The sequence below is a fragment of the Acomys russatus genome, chromosome 25 (genome assembly GCF_903995435.1).
Source record: "Acomys russatus chromosome 25, mAcoRus1.1, whole genome shotgun sequence".
In the NCBI taxonomy this organism is placed as follows: Eukaryota; Metazoa; Chordata; class Mammalia; order Rodentia; family Muridae; genus Acomys; species Acomys russatus.
The window spans coordinates 11,593,270-11,609,205 of record NC_067161.1 but is presented as its reverse complement, the minus strand read 5'-3'; the positions used below and the strand labels follow the sequence as shown (position 1 = coordinate 11,609,205).

Sequence of the window (15,936 nt, the reverse complement as noted above, 5' to 3'; positions counted from 1 at the left end):
AGCGCTGTTAACCCCTGAGCCACCTCCATTCTGGAACAGGACATTTTACGGTCAGGAACAAAAGAGCTAAGAGTTTTTAAATTGAAAAATAACCTTGTTGCTGGGCAGTGGGGCGCACACCTTTAATCCCAGCACTCGGGAGGCAGAGGCATGTGGATCGCTGTGAGTTCAAGGCCAGCCTGTCTACAGAGTAAGTCCAGGACAGCCAAGGCTACACAGAGAAACCCTGTCTCGGAAAAAACCAAAAACAAAACAAAAAAAAAAAAAAAAAAAAGAAAAATAACATTGTTTCTAACCCTTGGAGCACGGGGCCCCCAGAAGGCGCGTGTGACTAACACCTCCTCCCCCTCGCAGCAGCCTTGCTTTAGCTCCTCTTTTGCTTGAGCTTTTCCAAGTACATGTGCAGAGACTTCTGGATGGAGTCTCGGGAGATGAAGTTGACGAAGTTCTGGATGTCGGCCTCGCGCTGCTTGATGAGGTGGTCTGCGGTGGCCTTCCGCATCATGCTCTTGGTCAGCTGCCGGGAATGGTCTGAAGGAAGTGGGTTACTTATGAGACTCTTAGAGATAAGGGGTCACTCCTGCAGCGCCTGACTTTCTCCAAGTACTGAGATAGGGACTCTCCTAGAGAGTGCAGAAAGTCACCGAGAAGGTCTGGGTGTCCTAGCATTTGGGCAGCTGAGGCAGGATAGGGAGTACAAGGCCAGCCTGAAACACATATGAACACCCGGCCTAAACACACCAATACAAACAAAGCTAAGAGCAGACGGGGTACTGCGGGAGTGTTTAGGACTGTTGTTGCTGAGACAGTCTCTCTGCAGCCCAGCGTGGTCTTGAACTTGTAGCACTTCTTTTACTCTGAGTGCTAGGATTACAGGCACATGCCACTATGCCTGGCTCTTAAAATTTGCTTTTTTGTGTCTTTTGTTCATTTGTTTGAGACATGATCTCTCTGTGTTAGCCTTGGCTGTCCTGGACTCGTAGTGATCCACCTGCCTCTATCTCCCAAGTGCTGGATTAAAGATGTGTGCCACCATGCCCGACTTTTATGTCATTTTTAGGGCTGGGCACACAGGTCAGTGGTAGAATATGTGCACAAAGCCCTGGGTTCCATCTCCCAGCACCGCCAATAACTAGCATGTTATTTTTTGTTCAATTCTATTACTGAGCACATTTTCTATATCAGTAGATTGTTGCTTGCGCATATGGGTACTGGAAACTGTCTTCACAGAAGAGGGCTCCAAGGGGGCAGGCCCAGACACTTAGCAACATTTGGGAAGTATATTAAATGACATTAAAACTTTAGTGTGTCGGGGTGGTGGTGCTGGAGAGATGGCTCAGCAGTTAAGAGCACTGGCTGTTCTTCCAGAGGACCCAGGTTCAATTCCCAGTAATCACATGGCAGCTCACAACTGTCTGTAACTCCAGTTTGAGGGGATCATAAATACAGGCAAAACACAGATACACATACATACGGACACAGTGCTCTGCCTGCATATACACCTGCAGGCCAGAAGAGGGCATCAGATCACATTACAGATGGCTGTGAACCACCATGTAGTTGCTGGGAATTGAGCTCCAGGACCTCCAGAGAAACAGTCAGTGCTCTTAACCTCTGAGCCATCTCTCCAGCCCAAAATAAATAAATCTTAAAATCAAACAAACAAACAAACCCCTTTACTGTCTTAACTGGTGGTACATGCCTGTATCCCAACATTGAAGAAATGAAGGCAGGGGATTCCAAATTTGAAGACACAGGGTAAGTATGTTGTTTCAGGGAAATCTTAGCTACACAGTAAGACCCTGACTCAAAAGAGTCTTGGTGTCCCTGTAGTTCACAGCATGCAGCTGTGAGGCCAGCTGTGTTTCGGGTGGCTTCCCTCCTGTAAGAGCCTCACTCAGCAGCAGTCTCCTGCTCCACAGGATCACAAACAGATCACACAGATCCTGACTGACCACTTGCCCCTTGGCTGCCTGCTGCTTGCTCCTTACCTGGAATGGCCAGCCACTGGGCCATCACTGAGCGAGCCCTGCTGTGTACCTGGTCCTCAGGCACCACCTCGTCCACCACACCCAGCTTGAGGGCCTCCGCTGGTGGGAAGAGCATCCCCAGCTGAAGGGCGCGCTCTGCTGCTCGGTGTCCGATGGCGTTCACAAAGGCGTCTTTTAACCTGGAACGAAGACACCCTTTACCTCTGAGCCAGGGAGAGGAGTTGTCCCCACAGGATTCAGTGAGAGTAAGGGTGCAGTCCCTTGTCTTACCAGAAGGGGGCAACAATGCCCAGCAAGGTCTCGTTCAATCCTATGATGTACTTGGCGTTGTCAGCTATAACCCTGTAGTCACAGGTAAGAGCCAGGAGGCAGCCACCAGCTGGAGAGGCTCCCTGTAGAGAGAAGCAGAGACTCGGTCTGTAAGTGCTCAGCCCCCAGTAATAGTCCTTAGGACAGAGAGTGCCTGGGCTTCCCAGGGCTAAAGATGGGCACGAGCTCTCAGCACTGCATTGGCATCTGGGCCAAGTATGTCTGATAGCTATGGGAACTGGGATTGGCCACCCAGGAATCAGCAGCTGGGGTCTTAAGAGATTCAAAGGCCTCGGCATATGGCTTTAGCTTTCTGGGGCCAAAAAATTACATTTCTATAAACAGCAAGTTGCTTTTCCTTTTGTAGCTTTTATCTGACACTGTTTAGACAGAGCTGTCAAGCCATGGAGCCATCAGCATGCAGTCCTACCAGGATGCCTGGGAACCCCAAAATGGCTCAGTGGCCTCCTTGCATGCACCCTAATGCCCCATCAGTGTCTCTTCTCCATCGCCTGCTTGCATCAATCCGTCCCTTCAGTTCCCATGGCTATGATCCTCACAACCATCTCCTCAGAGAATCTGGCTTTTTATTTTTCTGTTGTTTTTTCGAGACAGGGTTTCTCTATGTAGCCCTGGCTGTTCTGGAACTCACCCTGTAGACCAGGCTGGCCTTCAACTCGGAGATCCACCTGACTCTGTCTCCCGTGTGCTGAGATAAATGGTGTGCGCCACCAGCAGCTCAGGGCAAGAACCGTGCTTTTTGAAGCTGAGCCCCAATCCTTTCCCTACTGCTCTGCCTTCCCAAGGTCAGGTCAGAGTATCACTTTACAGGTGTAGATCTGCTCAGGGCCCTACCCGGTGCCTTTTTCTCTGCTGTTCTGTCTGGCCCGGGGAGTACCCCTGCTTTGGGGCAGGCCCTTGAGAACTGGGTGTGGGGATTGAGGAGCACTCACGTTGATGGCAGACACTAAAATCAGGTTGGACAAGTAGAGTCTCAGCCATATCTCCTGCACAGCCCTCCAGTACTCAGCGTAGTGCGCTGGGTTCCGGCCATATAGCTCCATCAAGTCCAGGCCTGCTGAGAAGACGCCTGGGCGGTCCTGTGGGGAGAAGCCATTGTCATGTTTGGCCAGTAAGATGCTGGTTCCAAGGGGTCCAGAACTGTAGTATCAAGGACATAGCCTGGACCTTCCTCTGGACTGATCACCTGGACCGTTTGTCCTTTCTGGCTTTAAACTGGAAAGAAGGACACAACAGGTAACAGTGGGTACTGCTCAGAGATATATTAGGTACCGAGCTGTCCGATACCTGAGCACACGCCTCTGTGCTCAGTTCTGTTATCCAAGCTGAAGACCTCAGGTGCAGGTGACCTCCCAGGTCAAGCGAGGGCAGAAGGAAAGTGCTGGTCCTCAGCTGATGTGTCAGGTCCGACCCAGCTACCACAGTGGGTAGGGGAGAGCACAGGTGGAGGGGAAGCGCTGAGGACAGCTAAGCCATGTGTCAGGAGTCAGCATCAAATCCCTAGGAAATGGCTCCGCAGCTTCCAGGTGAAAAACCCACCTGGGGACTTAACCTCGATGTGATTTCTTAGCCAGGGTTTGAATTCATGGGTGGTAGATTGGTTACAGGACAGCAAGAACTAGATGTTTTGTTTGCTTCATAGCACTTCCTGTCAGGAGGTGGACCCAGACAGAGATCCTCCTGCCTCCATCTCCCAAGTGCTGGGATTAAAGGCGTGCGCCGCCTCACCTGGTGGAGCATCCATACATTAGCAGAACTGTTTATCCCCCACTAGCTGGGGTCCAGCTTATCCAAGAGCATCCATCCATTAACTGTTTTCTCCATTAAGCTGATGTTTCATCCACCCTGGGTGCAATTAACTTTATTATTACCATCATTAACATAAAACCCACTGCCATAACACAATAGCAAATCCCATTGTTGCAGGGTTTTTTGTTTTGTTTTGTTTTTCAAGACAGGGTTTCCCTGTGTAAGCCTGCTTGTCCTGGACTCACTCTGTAGACCAGGGTGGCCTTGAATTCACAGAGATCCACCTGCCTCTGCTTGAGTGCTGGGATTAAAGGTGTGTACCACCACGCCTGGCTATATCATTGCTTATTATTCAGGCAAAACACCAACAAAAAACCCACAAAAGTCCAAGCCTGTTGGATTTATAGGAGTCTGAGCTATGGTATCTATTGCTTTCCTAGGATTTATATATCACATGAGGTCATCACATATTCACAGCGGCCTTATTTCATGTCAGCTACAGTAATCATTACAGCTGGAGGCACAGTCTCCAGCTCACTCGTGCGCTTGGAGGCCGCATCACTGCAGGGCCCTGGCTTTACTCCATTCAGAGTTGGAGCCTCACCCTTCTCTTGTCCTTCATGGCACCTAGGACACAGCTGCTGTCTTTTCTACAATGCCTAATTCTGTCCACTGGTTTCCACTATTCCCAGGGTTTATTCTAGATGACACATAAGCAAAAGCTCATTTTAAAAATTATGTTTGTAAGAGTAAACATCCACTTTCTCAACGTTTTCTAGGGCCCTCAGACATTCCATGACACCGCTCTGATTACCCAGATGCCTACAAACAGGATCATTCACCTTGCTGACGGCTTTCGTTAGAATATATTTTTTTTAAGATTTATTTATTTATTGTTATGTATACAGTGCTCTGCTTGCATGTACACCTGCACAGGCCAGAAGAGGGCATCATATCACAGTATAGATGGTTGTGAGCCACCATGTGGTTGCTGGGAATTGAACTCAGGACCTCTGGAAGAGCAGGTGGTGCTCTTAACCACTGAGCCATCTCTCCAGCCCCGCGTTAGAATCTTTATAATACGAATTGCCTCCAAACAAGAGGTCCTCTCAGTCACCCCGCTTCATGGGAATGCCATTCATTATCAGGTGCCTGGTTATTAAGGGGACTAAAAAGTTTCCAAAGCCTCCAGTTATTATTGTATTACCATAAAGAAAATTATGGAAAATGCAGGGGCAGTAACAACAAAAAATGATGCTTTGAAATGGTCTGAGGCTGGGAGAACGGTAAAGGACAGTCTTATGTCACCGTAGCTGGTAAGGCTTAGTTATGTGACTACTTCCTTCCATGAGCTGTGATGAGCTCACGCCATGGAAACCGGACACCAGGAGGGCTGGTGTAGTAAGCAGGTGCTTCAAGTGGGTTAACTGCAACAGTGCCTGTGGGTGCTCAACATCCACCTAGCCATGTGCGGGTGCAAGGCTGGAGAGACAGAAAGCCCAGGAAAAAAATCTGTGGGGGCTGGGGGCAGGCTTCAGAAACAATAAGGATGATTCCATTACAAAGGCCTTTCTGTACAACAGGGGCGCGGTGGCCTCGGTATGTTCATTACTGACTAATGTCACGTCATCATCGGCATAGTTGAGAATTTGGTATGAGGACAGAGGACAGTAAGATACAAGAGATGACATGGAATCACATTACTAGGCCAGAGGCCGGAAGCAGGGTAGAGGGGGCTCCGGGGAGTGGTGGTGGGCTTGGGTTACCTGTGTGGTATGCGTGTATTTGGTGGGACATCATGTGTTATGATGTAAATAAAGACTAACTAGGAGGGTAAAACCAGAGGCTTAGATAAGGCCCACAGCAACATCTGGACAGCTAATGGGGTTAAGAATACTGGATGTAATTGTGGCAATTCGTAGACTAATTAATGCTTATTAATACTAATGTAGCACCAATTAGATGCATTAAAAGGTGGCCTGCAGTAATGCTAGCTGTGAGACCAACTGCCAAGGCTATGGGATGAATAAAAGAACTAATGGTTTTAATGAGATAACAAGCACAGGAATTAATGAGACATGAATCTGGTGGCCTTTGTCCAGGGTAGTGACTGTTTCCCTACTGGACAGCCTGGCCCTTTTGGGGCTTGATGACTTTAGCTTCCTACACCTTTACTGACCAGTCTGGTCTCTTTATTACTGTGACACACAGCACAGCGAGACACCTATGCTTTGAGCCTATTGGAAAAGCAATGGCAGCCAGGCGAGGTGGCGCACGCCTGTAATCCCAGCACTCAGAGAGGCAGAGGCTGGGGGATCTCTGAGTTGGAGGCCAGCCTGGTCTACAAAGTGAGTACAGGACAGCCAAGGCTACACAGAGAAACTGTCTTGAAAAAACAAAAACAAGTTTTAGCCGGGTGTGGTGGCGCACGCCTTTAATCCCTGCACTCGGGAGGCAGAGGCAGGTGGATCTCTGTGAGTTTGAGGCCAGCCTGGTCTACAAAGCAAGTCCAGGACAGCCAAGACTACACAGACAGATCCTGTCTCAGAAAAAAAAAAAAAAAAAAGAAAGAAAGAAAGAAAAAAAGAAAAAGAAAAAAGAAAAACCAAAAGAGACAAACAATGGCACTGTTACCTTACCTTATCAAGGGGCTGAGGGCATATACGGTGACAGAACACTTCACAGTACTCAGATGACCTGGCCTCAGTCTCCAGTATTACCCCCAAATAGGAAGGAGAGGGAGGGAGAGAGAGAGAGAGAGAGAAAGAGAGAGAGAGAGAGAGAGAGAGAGAGAGAGAGAGAGAGAGAGAGAGAGAGAGAAACAAGGGGGCTGGAGAGATGGCTCAGTGGTTAAGAGCACTGACTGCTCTTCCAAAGGTCCTGAGTTCAATTCCCAGCAACCACATGGTGGCTCCTAACCATCTATAACGAGATCTAGTGCCCTATTCTGGTGTACAGACACACATGCAGGCAGAATATTGTATGTATAATAAATAAATAAGTCTTTAAAAAAAGAAAACAATAATTAGACGTAGCTCAGTCAGCAGAGCTCTTGACTAGCATTCACGAAGGCCTGGGTCTGGTTCTCAGCGTCTCACAGACTGGCACGTGGCACTATAGCCTTCACTATATAACAAGCTGGAGGGCACTGTGGGACACGAGACCCTGACTCCAAACAACGACAAGACCAAAGGGGCTGAAATAAACTGGCTCCACAGCTGAGGAGGATAGGGGATGTGGTGCTCAGTCTGGCCAGAGACCACGCCTCTGAGGACTTCCTTGTCCACCCCTCAGTGGCTACTGATCTGTTCCTGGCATTTGCCAGCACTTGTGGGCAATGCCAGGTTCCCCTCAAGGACTCAGATGGCAAAACTTGCGCTCTGCTGCCTGACCTAAGATGACCCAAAGAAGCGCAGACCCACGCTCGCGGGCGCACGTCCTGCTGGGACTAGATCAAGCACCTGCAGCTCCTGGGGGGAAAGCAGCCTGGGACCCCCTCACCATGTTTGCTAGTGACTAGATGATCTCAGGTGGCTCCTGGGTAGACTTTGCTCCCAGGAAAGTTCCCACGGAGACTGCTCAGCAGGTTCCTGAGGACAGTCTGGGCCTGGGCCTGGTAACTGGGAATCTCCTCGCCAGGAACCTGTCCTAGAGGCCCCTCGTGGAGATCAGGGCTGCCTGGTGACTCAGTACCCCATAACGGAGGGCTCCAGATTTTCCAGGTTCCCACTCTGACCGCAGCCAGGGCTGGGCGTGTGTGGCTTGGACAGGCACCTACCGAGGTGAGGATGACCCCACGGAAGGACTTGTCATTCTCCAGCTTCTCCAGACTGATGACGAACTCTGTCAGAAACTCCAAACTGAGGGAATTCACTGGAGGGTTCTTGAATTTCATCACCGCAACCCCTAGTTTGAAAAAGAGGATCGTCAAAAAGGGCTCAGTCTACACCAAGACTGGCCGCTCCTGGCCCTCTGCTTGGCCACAGAAATGCAGACTTTGGGGTTTAGAAACCTCAGGCAGGCCATGTAGTAGTGGTGGCAGCGCACTGAAGAGGCAGAGGCAGGCGGATCACTGTGGGTTCAAGGCCAGCCTGGTCTACAAAGTGAGCCCAGGATAGGCAGGAAAACCAAATCAAAAACATTCAGGCAGGGGCTGGCAAGTTGGCTCAACAGGCAAAGAAAGCATGTGGTTTGGGAAGTCTGGTTTCTGGTGAGGTGATGAACTCTGTGTGCCCGTGGGTAGCCTTCATCTGCTACCTCTGTTTCTCTGAGTAACCTCTCTGCCTCCTGAAAGATCAAGGTTAAGAGCTGTCCCAAGTACCCAGGACAATGTCACCAGCCCTCTCGAGAGCAAAGCTTCTCCAGCTGCCTGTAGTACTCGCGACACATGGACAGCCAAGCACATGTTAAACCCTGAACCACTCATCTCATGCTAAGGCAGGCGGAGGGCACATGGAGACAGACACCAGGATGTAGGGTGTAGGGTACCACCATCACGACTCTTGCCCCACGTCCTTGATCCTTAGAGGCCACAGCACCCTAAAAGGCAGAGCTAGTACGGGAGGGGGCTATATGCTCCCCTAGCCAGAGGCACAAAGTTGAATTTGCCAGAAACTTCTACTTCTGCCGAGGGCCTGAGACCTGCACAGGTAGACTCCCTGAGGCAGGCATGCAGCTGCTCAGGCTGTCTGTCCTGCTTGTGCATAAGGCCTGACTTGAAACTTTTTGTTTTGGTCTTGAGGCTTTGAGCGCAATCTTCTCATCCCACCGGCTTTTTGAATGCTGGCAGGACAGACTTGCAGCATGACCCTTGGTCTAACAGCCACATCCAGTCTTTTGATATTGCAACATGACATTATCACTTACAAAGTTCACATTCAAGAACTGTACAGTAACCTTGGTGACATCACCAGCCAAGATGGCTGCCACCCACATGATGGCTTCCATGTTGGTGAGGTCAACAGCCAAGATGGCAGCCAACAATAGTTACTGCAAAAGTTTGAACTGTGACAGACACCCCAAACACAGAGAAGTATCCAAAGAGAAACATAAATAAAATTTGAAATTAAACTAAATATACAACAAAGTATAACTACCTACCTACCTACCTACATATCTATCTAGGCTACACAAAGGAACTCTGTCTCAAACCAAACCCGAACGAATTAATGAGTAAATAAACGAGGAACAGACAAATGAATACACAAAACAAAGCAAACAAACAAAACCCCTCATCTTTTAAGTTTACAATTCTGGATTAGGCTCTCCTTGGCTACTGCAGCCCAGGTGCACACACCTGAAAACTGACTTTAACGTCTCACACCTCAAAAGAAGCAAGTGAGCCAGCACTGTGGCAGGACACTCTGGATGTCCCATCTTTGTCTCGGTTTACCCTTCAGGTCCATCCTTTCCAGAGGCAGGAGATGGGCTCTCTGGCAGTTTAGTCAGGCCTCGCTGGCTTTCCTTAGTTAATAGCTGCAAGGGAGCTATGACAATCTGGGAAGGAATCACTGAAGACTCACCTGAGTAGAAACCTTGGGGAAACCAGGCAGATGGGGCCAGCCCACGTGACATGCAGGGAGAGGGAAGAGGAAGATAGTCCCATCTGTGCTGGCGTAACAATAATAAACCAGTCTTAAACCCAATTCAACAGGCCAAATGTAAAACTCTATACCAGAACTCTCCACCCCCTCTTGCTGACTTTCCAGCACAGGGCTAAAGGTCTTAAGGGAAGGCCCTGGGAATAGATATTTTCAGCTTTGCAGGCAACACAGTGACTGCTTACAAACACTCAGCTCAAAGGCAGCTGGGGAATGAACGTGCTGGAGAAGGCCGTATGAGCAAGGACAGTGGCAGAGAGCTGGGGTCATGGAGTGGGCATGGTCGATAAAGCACTTGTCATCTAAGGGCAAGGCCTGGGCTTCTACCACAAAAAGCTGGCCAAGCAAGGCCATTGCTGGCATGGACCCAGCACACAAGAGCAAGCTGGCTAGCTGTACTAAGTGGAATTTGCAAGCTCTGGGTACAGGGAGAGACCCTGACTCAAAAAAGTGGAATACACACACACACACATACACACACACCCACACATACACACACATGCACGCACACACATACACATACCTTTATTGGACTCTACGCATTCACTCCTAATCATATATGTGTACCCACATTCACACTATATATACACGTAAAAAGAAAAATTGAAAAATAGAAACAGAAGCTGGGCGTGGTGGCACACGCCTTTAATCCCAGCACTCGGGAGGCAGAGGCAGGTGGATCACTATGAGTTCGAGGCCAGCCTGATCTACAAAGTGAGTCCAGGATGGCCAAGGCTACACAGAGAAACCCTGTCTCAAAAAACCAAAAAAAAAAAAAAAAAAAAAAATAGAAACAGAGTAAAAGGAGGCGCCCACAAGTCAAGGAACACCAAGGGCTGAGGCAATACCGAAAGCCAGAGATGCAGGGGAGATTGGCCTGGAGGCTTCAGAGGAGGCACAGCCCTTCCGTCCATGTCTGTGGGCTTCTGTTCTTTACAATTGTGAGAACAACATATCATCAGCCCGGTGCACTGTGTTCTGTACCCACGGATTCAGGGAACACTTGGACTGCCATTATCATGAACCTCCATTTTCAGGCAGAAGCTGGGAAGTCCTGAGGGCACAGGGGGAGGGCCGTGTTCCCTATCTTTTCAGTATCTGTACCTCCCAGATGTCTGATTGTTTTTTAAAGTTTTATTTACTTTGTATGTATGTATGTATATAGTATTTTGCCTACATGTGTGCCTGCAGGCCAGAATGAGCCACGATGTGGTTGCTGGGAATTGGACTTAGGATCTTTGGAAAAGCAGCCAGTGCTCTTAACCTCTCAGCCATCTCTCCAGCCCTGTTTTTTTTTTTTTTTTTTTTTTTAAAGATTTATTTATTAAGGCCACACAGAGAAACCCTGTCTCGAAAAACTATTAAAAATTTTTATTTATGTATTTATTACATATCGCATATACAGTGTTCAGCCAGCATGTACTCCTCCAGGCCAGAAGAGGGCACCAGAACTCATTATGAGCCCACTATGTGGTTGTTGGGAATTGAACTCAGGACCTCTGGAAGAGCAGCCAGTGCTCTTACCCTCTGAGCCATCTCTCCAGCCCCCTGACTATCTGACTCTTAAGGCAGGCCACCTGCCTGGGGACGTGGCTGTTTCATTTGACGCCCCAAACCGAACAACACTGTAGCTGCTTGTCATTGGCACTCTGAGCAGAGTGCACCGTGCTCCAAGCTGAGGAGTTGGCAGCACAGATGGATCCGTGCTGTGACTTTGATGTCATGCAAAATGACAGTGGGCAGAGCTCTCCTGGTTGCTCTTTTTCTTTTTTTCTTTTTTCTTTTTTTTTTGGTTTTTCAAGACAGGGTCTCTCTGAATAGCTTAGGCTGTCCTGGTCTCGCTTTGTAAACCAGGCTGGTCTTGAACTCATAGCGATCCGCCTGCCTCTGCCTCCTGAGTGCTCCTGGTTGCTCTTAACAGCCAGTCCTTACACCTGTCTTGTCTTTGGCTCACCAGTGTGTGTAATTGCTCTTGTTCTTCTGTACTAGGAAGTCCCACATCTTCAGAGGCAGAAGCACAGACACACCTCAGGCCCAGATGTGCACACACTCAGTTAGCCACTGCAGCCGAGGATGCTGGAGTCCAGTGCCCTTGCCCTGCCCTTGGCTCCTTGTGCAGAAGTGCAGAGCGCAAGGGCCTATCTCAGGGGCACTACTACAGCTGCATGTGATCGTCCGCTACTGCCTGAAGGGCTTGCAAGTCATCAGCTGAGCACCCAGGTGCCAAAGAAAGCCCTTCTCTGAGAATGAGCGCCAAGTCTTGGTGCCAACTGGGTGTCTTCTCTCTCTCTCTCTCTCTCTCTCTCTCTCTCTCTCTCTCTCTCTCTCTCTCTCTCTCTCTCGCGTTTTTTGAGACAGAGTTTTCTGTCCTGGACTCACTTTGTAGACCAGGCTAGCCTCAAATTCACAGAAATCCGCCTGCCTCTGTCTCTGTAGTGCTGGGATTAAAGGCGAGCGCCACCATGCCCAGCTACAAGTGGGTTCTTTTAAGACCTTTTTAAGTGGGCTAGGCGTGGTGGCGCACGCCTTTAATCCCAGCACTCCAGAGACAGAGGCAGGCAGATCACTGTGAGTTCAAGGCCAGCCTGGTCTACAAAGTGAGTCTATGATAGCCAAGGCTACACAGAGAAAACCCGTCTCAAAAAAACCAAAACAAACAAAACAAAATGAAACAAAAAAACCCAAAACAAACAAACAAAAAATAACAAAAATCTTTAAGTGGAAGAGGTAACTGTGACCCAGTAACAGGCCTGTGTAAAACAAACACCTCAGGTTAAGTTGGAAGGAAAATACCTGAGAAGTCTGGACTAGCAGAGGGCACTAGGGAAAAGGTAACGAGGGAAAAGGCGAACAGAAGCAGGGAGAGCTTAGATGAATTTGGTCACCTCGGGATAAGGAACCAAATTCCTAGATACACTCTTCTCTAATGAGGACATGAGCAGGTTCTAAAACCAAACATAAATGCCCCTGACTTTTGGCAGAACTGATTTGAGAAGTACGCCATTCTGAAGTGCCTGCTGGACAACACGAGTAATGGTGAGAGAAGCCGAAAAGCCCGTCTGCATACGAGACGGACCTTCGCCAAGACACTCAGTAGTGACAATTTTCTGTGCTAGCAGTGTTCACAACTTAGGGTGTTTATGTGCTGGGGACTTAAAAGTGTGAGCTCGACGGGGCTGGACAGATAGCTTAGTGGTTAGGAACACTGGCTGCTCTTCTGGAGGAGCTGGGTTGGGGGATCAACCCCAAGGCCCACCCGGCAGCTCACAACTGTGCAACTCCACTTCCAGGGGATTTAACTCTCTTTTTGGCCTCCACGGGTACTGCGCAAACATATAGGCAGGCAAAACACAAAAAACCTAAGTACATAAAATAAAAATAAACAGACTGTAAAAAAAAAAAGGAAAAAAGTATGCCAAACGCTTGTAATGGTGGGAGGTAGGTGGGTGAGGTTCACGGTCAGTCTCAGCTGCACAGTCTCACTCTCCAGCTTTAACACCTTTTTGTTATAATTTTATTTATAAATACAAAAAATTTATGTTTATAAGATGCTCTTAACTTTTGAGCCATTTTTCCAGCTGCTGGTGTCAGAATCTTTTATGCATTTTTCTTATTTACAAGAAGGCCAGCCTGGCATAAATGAAACCCGGTCTCAAACGACAAAACCCCATAAACTAAAGTACTAGGACATGCGGACTTCTCCATTTTACCTTTGAAACAGAGGTAACACTCTATCTACAAAACCAAAATAAGCAAACAAGTAAAGCCAGTTGCTATTTTACCTTTTTTTTTTTGTTACTGGATATGTATGTATGTATACATGCATGTATGTGTACATGCTACTTACTTATTACCAAAGTTGCGATGAAATATATATATATTAAGCCTAAGCATATCTTCTCACCTTTAAGTGTGTACTCTGGTGACTTTGGCATGGTACACAGTTGTTACCGCTACCCACTGTACTATTTTTATTTATTCACTTTTGTGTCCTGGGATTAAACCCAAAGCCGGGCAAATGTTCTGCCATCAAGGTAACTCTCTCCAGTCTGATAATATTTCTAAATGTGTTTCTGCGGTTTGTGAGAGATTAAACTCTGTCAAGGAACGATCCTTTTAGCATTTCCTGCTTTTGTTGGACTCATCAGGGCTGAGTAGCAATCCTGTCACAGGGAGGACCCTGACTTTGACCTCCAAGTCCACCTGGGACGGCCTTAGGTGCCAACGCTTAGTGTTGAGAAGACAGGGTCAGGGTTGGAATGCGGTCCTGAGCTCTGGGCCCAGCTGTGTGCTCCTCTCCCAGGTTTTCCTTTCATAAATACATTACCTACTTTTTCTGGAAAAATCTCACCTTTTTCCTACAGCAGCCTCACTTTGAAACACAAAACAAAGCACAGGGGAAAGGCCCTATATGTAGTGCAGGCTGGCCTCCCTTTCCCCACCCTCCGCTTCCTAGGCGTTCTGAGGGGGTCAGGGAGTGAGCCTACTTGCAGCTCCCAACTTTAATTGCCGAGGTCTGCACCACACGCCAGTATTAGGAAACTATTTAAAAATACCAACAATCATTTTCGTGTCGGGTATTTGAGCCGCTCTCATGTGCTTGAGACTGGCTTCAGCTGTGTTTACAAGCACGAGCCACGAGTGCAAGCTACAATCATTTTAAACTAATGGTTTAGGTAACAGACCATAACTTTTAGAAATTTAACCAAAACTTCAAAAACGCACACTTTTGTCACCTGGTGTGAACTTAAGTTTTAAACAGAATCTGAGTTTATATATTTTTTTTCCTCACTGCTTTTGGAAAAATGCAAAGCGCTCAACATCAGGCCGACTTCACACGGGACCTGCGCGCTTGGAGCCGGTGGACCTTAGCCAGGTGCGGGGCCCCACCCGGCGCCCGCTCACTCACCCGCCGCGTCCTCCGTCTCCACCAGCACCTGCTTGTTAGCGAAGCGCCGCGCGCCGTCCACGGCCTCCCTGCGCCCCAGGCGGGACCCTGCGGACAGCCCGGAGCACGTTAGCCAGCGCGCCCACTCTCGCCACCGCCGCCCGCGCCCCCAGCCCTCCGTGAGGCCGTGCACCGGGTCTCCCGCCCTGGCCGCGCACCCGCGTGCAGCAGAACGCGACCCGCAGCCGCCAGCGCCATCTTGGCTGTCCGCGGAGACTACGGGACGGCGGAGCGAGGGCGCCCGGTTCTAGTCGGGCCCGCAGACCCCGCCCCCGGCAGGCCCCGCCCCCACAAGGTCAGGGCAGCCAGCCACTCCGCGGCCCGCTGGGGCCTGGGCGCAGCTACCAGGCCCGGTTACCTAGCTCAGGGTGACTCCGGCTCCCCTAAGGCCCAGCGCGGCAGGCAGCGGACTAGGGAATGAACGAGCTGGGGGGGGAGGTGGGAGTGTGCCCAGTCAAGGGCTCCTGCCAGAGAAGCAGCTGCCGGATCTCAGGCGGGCAGTGCAGAGGAGCTGCGATTAGGAACACCAGTTGAGGCTGGCAGAACGGCCTTGCCAGCACAGGGATCTACCGAGGTTACATGCCCTCAAGAGTGCATTTTTCTTTCTTTGCATTTCTATTTATATAAATACTGAAAAGCAAAAAGGGAGTGGCCTGTGTGGCGTAGGCAATGCAGTGAGAGGCAGCCTCAACGGTTTTTTTTTTTATATTTTTATTTTTGGAGATAGGATTTGTGTAGCCTTGGCTGTCCTGGACTCTTTGTAGACTAGGCCTCGAACTCGGAGATCTGCCTGGGATACGGGCGCCTGGCATCCAGCCGGTCTTATTCTCCCATTTCTCTAAGTCTTCCTTCTTGGCAAAGACTTTTCCTCTGTGGTGCTGAAGGGAATTGGAAACTGGACCCCGCCACCACCAGCTCAGAACCAGTACAGTCAGCAAAGTATCCCCGTATCTTCCCAACACAGCAGCAGAAGTCTCAGGCAGAAACAGCTTCTCCACTACAGGACTGATCTCACCCCAAACACAAAAGCCCTGAGTCCTCCTGGCTGACAGCTTTCAAACCTAAAGTGAGTTCTTAGCTGGGTGCTCAGCACAAATCTTGAGTGTTATGGACTAAGAAGAAAGAGGCAGTGAAACCAGTACTCTTGGCATTCTAATCCTAAATTTATTCAACACAGTCCTTTCACTCTACACAAATACAAACACAACCTTATCTGAAATGCTACAAAGTTATAAAACTCAAAACAAACTTTATAGTACTGACTGTACAATAAAAGCAAAAAGGCAATGTACGCACTGCCAAGGGTAACCTGCAACGT

At 49.1% G+C, this 15,936-nt stretch overlaps 1 protein-coding gene across 1 annotated transcript; it reads right to left on the bottom strand.

The window, feature by feature from the left end:
• Positions 1–358: 358 nt before the first annotated feature.
• Positions 359–14,858, bottom strand: Eci1 (enoyl-CoA delta isomerase 1). The gene is made up of 7 exons (XM_051167673.1): positions 14,777–14,858; positions 14,580–14,666; positions 7,849–7,976; positions 3,254–3,400; positions 2,262–2,383; positions 1,992–2,170; positions 359–531 (listed from the first exon to the last, which is right to left on the bottom strand). The coding sequence occupies exons 1-7, from the start codon at positions 14,814–14,816 to the stop codon at positions 365–367; spliced, it is 870 nt and encodes a 289-aa protein (XP_051023630.1). The 5' UTR covers positions 14,817–14,858; the 3' UTR covers positions 359–364.
• Positions 14,859–15,936: the final 1,078 nt, after the last annotated feature.